The sequence below is a fragment of the Asparagus officinalis genome, chromosome 10 (assembly GCF_001876935.1).
Source record: "Asparagus officinalis chromosome 10, Aspof.V1, whole genome shotgun sequence".
In the NCBI taxonomy this organism is placed as follows: Eukaryota; Viridiplantae; Streptophyta; class Magnoliopsida; order Asparagales; family Asparagaceae; genus Asparagus; species Asparagus officinalis.
In genome coordinates this window covers 24,947,484-24,957,305 of record NC_033803.1, presented here as the reverse complement: position 1 = coordinate 24,957,305, position 9,822 = coordinate 24,947,484, and the positions used below count along the sequence as shown (strand labels likewise).

At 34.9% G+C, this 9,822-nt stretch overlaps 1 protein-coding gene and 1 long non-coding RNA gene across 2 annotated transcripts; both read left to right on the top strand.

Annotated features, from left to right (window-relative positions):
* LOC109826026 (NAC domain-containing protein 41-like) lies at positions 293-2,920 on the top strand. Its single transcript, XM_020392980.1, has 3 exons — positions 293-473; positions 1,505-1,711; positions 2,369-2,920. Exons 1-3 carry the CDS (start codon positions 383-385, stop codon positions 2,767-2,769), a joined length of 699 nt encoding a protein of 232 aa, XP_020248569.1. The 5' UTR covers positions 293-382; the 3' UTR covers positions 2,770-2,920.
* Positions 4,329-5,104, top strand: LOC109825065. The gene is made up of 3 exons (XR_002242889.1): positions 4,329-4,366; positions 4,522-4,667; positions 5,000-5,104. It is a non-coding gene; the product is annotated as an uncharacterized LOC109825065 (long non-coding RNA).

Genomic DNA, 9,822 nt, shown 5'->3' with positions numbered 1-9,822 from the left:
ATATAACCGTGTACAAATTCTAATGCTCATAGAATACACCTATATCCAACTTCTAAAACCTAAACTTCTGGATGGATATCTTTTTCCTTAAATTTTGAGAATAATAAAAAAGGATGTTGTTTAATTATCCCCAAGACCTTTAAAAGATATGAACTCAACGTTTCCTCATGCCATCCGGAGTCCTACACATCTCTAATTAAGTAACAGATAAAATCTATTACACTTTTAAACCTTCATCTCTATATAAATACAACAGTATGCTTCCAGGTGAGGACTTTCAGGAGCAAAATCATATAATTTCTATCGTTTAACTTTATTCAATAATAGCGAATTAATTGCTATTCATTAGAAAGGATAATAGCAAAGAAATTGTTTTGAAGCAATGAACGAATCAAAGAGAAAGGGGAAGGCACCAATGATGTTTGAAGAAATATTGGACATGAAAGGACCCAAGTGGTGCACCCATCCAATTGGTAATGATGACCAAATATCTACATGTCATGAATTGCTTTACCTCAAAAGAATTACTTCTTTTTACTGTGTCTTTCTTTGAGTTTTCACTACGTGATGTTTCTGGTAGTTTGTTTTTTTTTCTTCACGGAATATGTAAGCAATTTTGGTTTTAAATCTAGCTTCGTCAATGGACTAGATGGTTATTTCGTTGTTTTCTTCTTTGTGTTGATGAGGTTGTCTGCTTGTCTTTATACTCCAGTAGCTTTTTTTTCTCCTTGTTTCTTTATCCGCCACGTTGAGTATTGGTTTGATTTAAGTTCTTCTATCAGTAATTTGAGATCAAAAAATATTGAGAAAAAAAAAATCAAATGAAGAGTTTGGGATATAAAGAGAAGAGTCATATATACAGAAATTGAGAAATAGATGTAGTGCACGCAAGAGTGTGTTTATGGTTGTATTTTTACCATTCAAATTCTTACAACTGCTATAGTTGTCTGTGAAAAAGAAAATCTCCGTATTCAAATTGTTTTTTCAAAAATTGCATAGTTAAATATATAAGTGTCTGAGCGTATGCGTACAACTTAAAGAAAAGCATGCTGAGGTGCTCAAAGCAATTCTTGTATATCAGTAATCTGCGTAAGAGATGTACCAGAGTTCTGCAAGAAGTGTAATTATTTTTTAAAAAGCAAAAGCAGTTTGAAGGTAATATAATATTGAAATAATTACGTTTTCTCTTTTTAGTGTGTCAATATGATGTTTGAAACTTAATTCCACATGTACATATTCTCTAATTTCTATTTTTGGTTTCTGATTTTTTATTTAATGTGTGTGATTTTCTTTGTGCTGAGATTCATGGGTACCGTGGTGATCATATAAATATAAATCCTTCCATATGTATCTTTATATAATTCAAACATTACACCTTTTATTGCTAGCTGTCAGCCATTTCTATCAAAAACTTGGCTCATATTCCATGTCAGGAACAATTGTGCGTCAAACATAAAGAAAAGAAATGTAATAATTAATGTTCTTTCTATTGCCAATAATGCAGAACTACCAGTTGGGTGCAATATACAGGATTTGCGAAGGTTAGAGAGGAGAACAGAACCATTGAAGCCACCTTCAGGATTTCATTTTGCACCTACAGATGAGGAACTCGCTTTCAGATACCTCCTGAGCAGAAAGCTCCGCAACTTAGTTCCTTATGATGGCGTAAGGGATGCCATTGTGTATGAAACGCGCCCAGAGATACTAGTCCGTAAGTATATATACTTGACTTCATGTGAATATGTGATACTTTGTCTTTTTTTTTTTTGGGTATCATTTGTATACGTGACAGATAATATTTTGTCAGAAAAAGTCCTTCGAACAATTAAATTTACCTAACTCTGAAAGTTACTTCAAATTAGTCATTCTAATTAGCATGTCCTCTTCGGTTGGAGAGTATTCTATTATGTCTTCACTCATTGTTAGTCCTATCCTTTCTTTTATGTCATCGTCATGGCATCTACCGTTCCAACATGTTTCATAATTGAACAAGTGAATTGTTCAATTTATGGTTTGAATATATAGACAAGTGCATAAGAAAAATTATAAAGATAAAATCAGGAATAAGTTTCTATTAATGTTATTAACTAACCAAAAGGACAAACTCGTAACAACCAATTTAGGGACTTAAAACTAATGTAAAAGGCAATTTCTTTTTAGCTTGTTTTAGGCAAGTTCATAAAGAGATCTCATATTTGATTCCACTCAAAACATTTTGTTGACAGTAACAACTACCCGATTACTAATATTTGACACCCTCTTTTTTTTGGTCTATCATAGTAATGCTATTGAACTTCATAATGACTGAAACATCCAGAAATTTATGTTTCAGCTGACATGTTTTTCTCATGACGATGATAATCAACAGAGAAACATGAAAAATGGGCAGCAGACGGTAAATGGTACTTCTTCACCACCAGAGAACCTAAGTACCCCAAAGGCTCTCGTCCTGCACGCCACACTCACGACGGAGCCGGATACTGGAAAGCTACCGGATCGGACAAGCATATGCAATGCCCTGGAAACTATTTTGCACTGAGGAAACTTCTGGTGTATTATCTAGGAAACTATCCTCATGGTACAAGGACCAAATGGGTCATGGGTGAGATCATACTCGTCGATAACAACAAAGAACCCAATTATAATTTGGCATTATGTATCATCACGAAGAGACAAGAGGAGGAGGATGTAGAAAACGGAGAGCAAGCAAGTGATCAATTAGAACATAATCAAGAAGTTGATAAGATGGGATGTTTACTCTCCCACTGATGATACTAAAAAGATCGATCGGTTTGAATCTCGGGGGATGTCTACACGGGACCGATGAGACTTTGAGAATTTCGTTTTGCTTTGAAAAAGAAGTCAAAAACCTAGATTTTTGTACACACTAGTTTCAGTTTCTGGTTTATGCAGCTCTTTACGGTTGAGAAGATATAGCTTCAATTCTTGTGATCTATATGTTGTTTTACCACATAAGTTTACTCATAGGCAGTGTTTGTTTGTTTCACAAATTCCTCGATTACTCATGCAGGAGTTGGAACAAGGTTTGTTTTGAAAGTGAGGTGGGGGGTCCATAATAAAATGTTACTAGTGTGAACACCTTGCAAACCACGTCATATTTTTTCACGTTACAATAATTCTGGTTTAACTTCTACAGTAAGTTTTGGATTTTTGAATTACTACGGTAGGTTTTTCTGTTACATTTACTGTAGCATGAATAGTGAATCTTGGGTTCTCCCATTTGTATAGAGGAGTAGATTTGAAATCATGAACATTTTTATTATGGTTCTTTTAATTTATAGTGGTCCCGGTAATGCTTGTTTTAAGTACTATAAGTACGGGGAATATTGCAGTTGCAATCATTAACCTTTTCACTTGAAAAATAGCATGTTAGGGTTTTTAGAAATGTTGTTTGAAAAATATCATCAACATGGTCTCCATTTTAAGACAGACGGTGAAGAAGATAGATTTGAATTATAAGTCGAATAAAATGTCCTAGTTTGCATACAGAATGGTTATTGAATCCAAACAGTAATGTATTTACTCTCATTATTTGACTACAGTTTATTTAAAAAAAGGTTGCAAGATGAAATATTGAAACCCCAGCCGTTTTCCAAAATTTGGTTGTAAAGATTATTTGACTATGATTAGAAGTATTAAAACATTACTCAAAAAAAGACTGACCATAGTACTAATTTAAATTCTGATGCACTAGTACAAATAGGGGCAGCCTCTACGATTGATAGGAACTGTTGGGGGCTAGTTTTATCAGCACCAACGGTTTCCCCCGTTGGGGTGATGCAGTTTTACCCACAAAAAATCGGAGGGAGCCCGCCCCACCCCCAAATTTTATTTCCCCCCAAAAATGATCGATCTCTCTCCCTCTCTGCTTCCCTCCCTCCCTCCCTCTCTCTCTCACCAAAACCAGCGCCGCCCTCCTCCTCTCGTCGTTGTTGGAGCTCTATCTCCGCCGCCTCCTTTAGTCGTCGTCGTTGGAGCTCTCTCGCCAAAAAACCCTAATTAGTCATCTTCCGCTCGATTGGACATTGATGTTGACGCCGCTCGAAGCTCTGTCGCTCCCTCCTCCTCTTCGGTGAAAACCCTAACTTGATCCCCCCACCCCCCTTTTCCCTCAAAAACCTAATAACCACTTTGGCCTTCTCCTCCTCCTGTAGCTGATTTTCGGCCGGCTTTGCTCGCCACTCCTCTGCCGCTGCTACCGTTTGTCCTCCTCTATATTGGAAGGTATGTGTTCCTTTTTCCCTTATTTGTTTCCCTTATTTGGCGTAAGATCTTTACTGCTATTTGACTTTATTTTGTTGTTTGGGATCATCGAGTGGTGGGAAAATAAAGATCGGCATAAATGGTATGTTCACTCTTTATTGTTATCCATTTGGACTTTTGTAGCAATCAATCTTGTCTATACCTTAAGACTGTAATTGTAGGTAACTTGAATGTCGTATTTATAAGCTAAGCGTCGTATTTGTAAGCTAAGCATGTAACAAGAGTTTATTTGTGCAGATTTTTTTCGCATTGGGAGGTTGGTCTTGCACATAGCCGCATATGGGTCTCAACAAGCAGACCAAGACCACCGCCATCGCCATTGTGGGCACCATCCCTCTCTATCAAACTCTCATTGCCAAGTTCAACCAGACCCCTGCCTTTGTGTAAGTTCCTTGTGCAAAGTTTTTAAGAAAGAGGAACTCTTGATTCAGTATAATATCAAAGGTTACCATTAGTTTAAGTTGACTGATGACCAATTGATAATATCACGCATCAATATTGTTAAGACAAACTCTTGCAGTTCGTTTATGTAGTAAGGTGTCAGACTAATATTTGTCATTTTTAACTTGTTTATAAGTAATATGCAATGCATATTAAATAGAAATCTTTTTAAGTTTAGACAAGTAATTTTTTCCCTCTTGTTACGCAAGTGATTAGATAATTTCATATCATGGAGACCTCAACTTTCTCATAGTTTTTTCCAAAAATGTTGCAGGTACTTTGTGATAGCCAATGCGATTGCTAGCGTTCAAAAATGTGGAGAGACGTCTCCTGCTAAGAGCCTCCTAGTCTGTAGCCTGCTTTTCATTAATGGCTAACAATTTATTGACTAATCATGGTAAGAGAAACATTACTTTCTGCTAAGTTAGGTTTCTTGGAAAGCAAATTGCACATCTGGATTGTTGTGACAAGAAACTGGTGGCTTTTCACCCCTTATATATGAAGTTTTAGCCAAATAGAATTGGTCCACTTGATGCATTGTGGTGGTAACTATATATAGCTATAACTTGTTGCATAAATTGCAATTGTCATTTTTAAGAAAATATATGTGACTATCTGACTTGGATTGTATGGTTTACTAGCTTATTAATTTCCATTAGTAGTAGTTACTGATGAACCAATGGAATAGTATGCCAAGGTTATAAGTCTCATGGGTGATGATTGTAGTGGCTTGAAATAAACTTTGATGCAAAATGCAACCTCCGCATGCTATCAGTATATTGAAGCTTATGATATCAAGATATAAAAGCTTATTAAAGTAATATTAGTATTCCTTTTGTGACTTGAGGTGAAAGTCTAGTTCCACAAATACTCATGGAGAACAATCAAGTATTGCATATAATATCTTCTCTATCTCAAGGTTCAAATGGCGTTTTTCTTGCTGCTTCTTGCATAGATCACATGTATTCCAATTCTAGAATGATTCCAATTCTTGCAAAATTCCAACACATTATTGAATTGTGCTTAACGTCTTGTTCTCTTCGATCAGGATTTACTAGCTTCTTTGTTTCTTTAGCATGACAGTTTAGAGTAAACTAACAGTTTTTCCCCTTTCCCCAGTGGAAAGGCCATTGAACTTGATGGTGTCACTTTTCATCAGTGTGTAAATCTGACGAGGTTCAACTCAGAAAAGACAGTCAGCTTTGTGTCTCGGGATGGTGAATTTGAATTAATGAAGTAAATATTTCAACCTTTCTTACAATTAAGATTGATTTTGTGCTAGTGTCGCATCGTGCTTTGATGAAGTAAATTTGTCAAGGTGGACAGTTTCTTTGATTGGCAGATATGTTAAATAAGGTTAACTTAGTTTGTTCGTGTTATGTTGGATTTTAGCGCACAATTTGTAACCAAGGCATAATTTTTTTTGAGTTTTTACAGAAAAATATATGGCATAGAAATACAAACTATTAAGAGTTGGGCCATTTTTGGAGTAATGAGATTGAGTATTTAAGTGAGGTTGACTGCATAACTTCGAGTGGAAGAGTTGGGCCATTTTTGGAGTAATGAGATTGAGTATTTAAGTGAGGTTGACTGCATAACTTCGAGTGGAATGCTTAGTGTATAGTGTTTGGCTCCAGATTGAGTATTTAAGTGAGGTTGACTGCATAACTTCGAGTGGAATGCTTAGTGTATAGTGTTTGGCTCCTGTTACAGTTGAGGTGAAAAATTGGCCTTCTAGTTTTTTGTTCTACTAAGTTCCATTTGCAGAAGAATAAGAATAACTAGACTAGCTAGTTTAATTAAATTTAATTTAGATTAGTTCAGTTAACAATTTAAAAAAACTGTTCATGGCAATTCTCTATTAATGCAAATTAGAATAGTTCAGTTAACAAAGACGAGAAATTGAATATTAGAGTATCACCTCATCCTACTTACATGTTACATGGCTTGACATTGATGCATAGAAGATGAAAGAACTAGATTTTCTTAGATCTGTATATTTTGATTAGGGCTAACCAAATTAATCTAACCACTCATTTTACTAGCAACAAAGCAACTAACAACATTTAACTAGCACCCCTCAACTAATTTAGTGGCACCTACATCATCTGTATTGTCATTTTCAGAAGGATAAATTACATATAACGCTACTCTTCATATATAATTTTATGAAGCATGAACCTTCCATGATACTAATGATTTAACATGTGGTTTGCGTCTCTATTTGATTTTATGAAGCATGAACCTTCCATGATACTAATGATTTAACATGTGGTTTGCGTCTCTATTTGTCCTGCTAGAGAAACATGCATATGGATGATTTATGTGGTTTGCGTCTCTATTTGTCCTGCTAGAGAAACATGCATATGGATGATTTAACATTCTGCTGCTGCATTTTTTTCTGGTCAAATGCCTAGATTGAAATTGGGATAACCCTGATTTCTTTTAAATTTGATATTTATTTCTGATTGTCATGTTGATTTCATGCGGACATATTTTTTTAATTTGTTATTTTGCTAAGAGCTAATTTCTTCTTCAGTTGATATCAGTTTCTCTACTTATATTTTCAATTTGATCTTACCATGTTACTTTACAGGTAAAGAGTGTCTTTGGTGCTAAAATGTTTGCACTGGGAGTTGCGGTGAAGGTTCTAGTACCAAAATAAACAGCAAAGACAAGTTTCCAAGTGACATCAGGCAAAACCAAATATAAAGCTGCTATTGATTGTATTGTCTGGAAGGATTAAGTCATGTTTCTTCTCCTTGTTTCTTTCTAATTACAGCAGTAGGCAAGAGCTGAGTGATTTTCTTCTTTCTTGATTTTATTATGTACCTCTTATATATGTTTTTTTTTCAGCAGTAGGCAAAGCCAAACAAGCTATTCAAGTGTTTTCATAAGTAGGCAAGAACTGAGTATTTGTGCATAACATTTTTGGCTGATTTTTCTTTTTTTTAATTTATCTAACAGCCCCAACTTTTGTAACCATTGGGGCAACTAATAGTTGCCCCAACGGTTACAACCGTTGGGGCAAATATTTTGCCCCAACGGTTAGAACCATTGGTGCAAGTTTAGCAACCGTTGGGGCTGACTTAGCCCTAACACAATTTGCCCTAACGATCCTTTTTTTAGCACCAACGGTCCTAACCGTTGGGGTCATGATTTAGCTCAATGGTTACAACCGTTGGGGCAACCCTATTTTGTACTAGTGATGGTCTTTTTTCGTCCTCCTTTAGAATCATGGTGTCGTTTTCCAAAATATCGCTGGAAATTTTTACTAAAAAAGAATGTATAGTATTAATCTAAATCTGTAATTATTTTTTGTTGTTATCCAGAATCATGATGTCTTCTTTTTCTTTTCTTTAATGGTTCTCTAATGGTACACAACGAAGGGTTAAGCAGTAATTATTGGTTGAACTTTGCAAAATATATGACTAGTTTTAAATAACTTAACGTCAAGGAACTTAATAGAAATTTTAATGATTTGAGGGACTATTCAAAACAACTCAAGGCCCCATATAAGAGAAACTCATGTGGTCCAGCCCCTCCTAGTTTGACCCATATGTATTAGCCCTTAAAACCCAAATTTACGTGGCTTAACTTCTCTAGATGTCGTATTTGTATTTTAACCGGAACACCTAAAATTATCCCTCCTTCACCTAAAGACAAAATCTCGATTTGGCGATGGGAACGCTTAGTATCGATTACATTTATGGCGTTATGACAAAAAATTTGGAGGGAAAAATTGGCAATTTCCCTCCATTAAGTCTCTCCATAATCCAGATTTCTCTCAGTAGATCTTATTTATGGTGATGGTCTCTCATTTATGGAGTTAGGGTTTATGATATTCAAACCCCCCTCTTGTCCGAAAATTCCCTTCATTACTACTCATAACTCCCTTCACTAGTAGCAGAAAGATCTCTCATTTGCATGGTGTCCTTAGATGAGAAAGTGGTATTCTCAATGATAACATCTTCAACATCCTTTTTTGATTTCAAATTGTATGTGACGGAGAGGTTGAAATTTTTATATGATGCTTTATCAATGATATATAAATCTGAAAGGAATTAACCTTAAGCTCAGTTTTGCGATTAAGAATGAAGATGATTTAAAGTGTATGGTGGAGCATAACCATAATATTAGGTGTGTGGAGTTTCATTTGTAAAATCTTGTAGGTATAGATGTTTCTAATTCTCAAAACACCCAGAAGAAACCTCCTTAAATGTAAAATTTCGTTAAACTTCCGAGAAAGTTGTGATATTTTTTGTGATTAAAGTGTGGATAAGTGATTAGTATAGAGTAACATTTCATGTTAAATGTTATATATGATAGATAAATATTAACCATATACCATGATTATTAAGCTTATGACATAGGTATTAAATTTAATAATCAGATGTTATCTATTATTCATTTTTGCTATTTTAACGTAAATTATTATATATGTGTAGCATTATCACTATATTGAAGTCACAATGTAATAATAGTACTCCCACCGCAGGTCATAATTCAGAGAGGATTCCTACAGATAATCCATGTGGTGAGAATGTAATGTGATCCGGTGACATTATTAACAATATTGTAATGACTCCTACATGGTGGCACACTCTATTAACTGAATTAGGACAATAATTTTGAAGCACCAATGAATTAAAATTAGCTTTATCATACTATTCTAAGCCTAAAAGTTTAATTTTGAATTTGCAAAGAATGAACAAAAATGTATCCAAGTTTTTTGCCAATATAAGGAAACTTATAGGTGGCCTTGGAAGTTTTTTGCTTATCCTATTAAAAATGAAATGAGACTTTCGATCAGAAAGTTTGTAAGTGAACACACTTTTAGGTAGCATGGTAAAAATGCAGGTAATTCAAGGACATCCCACAAATTTATTACAACACAATTACAACCACTATTTAAGGTGTGTCTAGAAATCCATTATGTTAACGTGCAAAAGGAGTTCCTCACAAAGTATGGACTTAAGATTGATTACAATAAGATATGGCGGGTAAAGAAAGAGTATAAGAGCAGCTGTATGGGGATGTTTATGAGTCATATGATCAACTACGATGGTAAAATTTTAAGCTTAAGTTTTACAATTT

What these genes read in the sequence shown, in the direction of transcription:
- LOC109826026 (XM_020392980.1), top strand. Translation starts at nt 383, where the DNA reads ATGAACGAATCAAAGAGAAAGGGGAAGGCACCAATGATGTTTGAAGAA. An exon ending in GTGGTGCACCCATCCAATTG is followed by an intron (nt 474 to 1,504) that starts GTAATGATGACC and finishes CCAATAATGCAG; the next exon opens with AACTACCAGTTGGGTGCAAT. An exon ending in GCGCCCAGAGATACTAGTCC is followed by an intron (nt 1,712 to 2,368) that starts GTAAGTATATAT and finishes GATAATCAACAG; the next exon opens with AGAAACATGAAAAATGGGCA.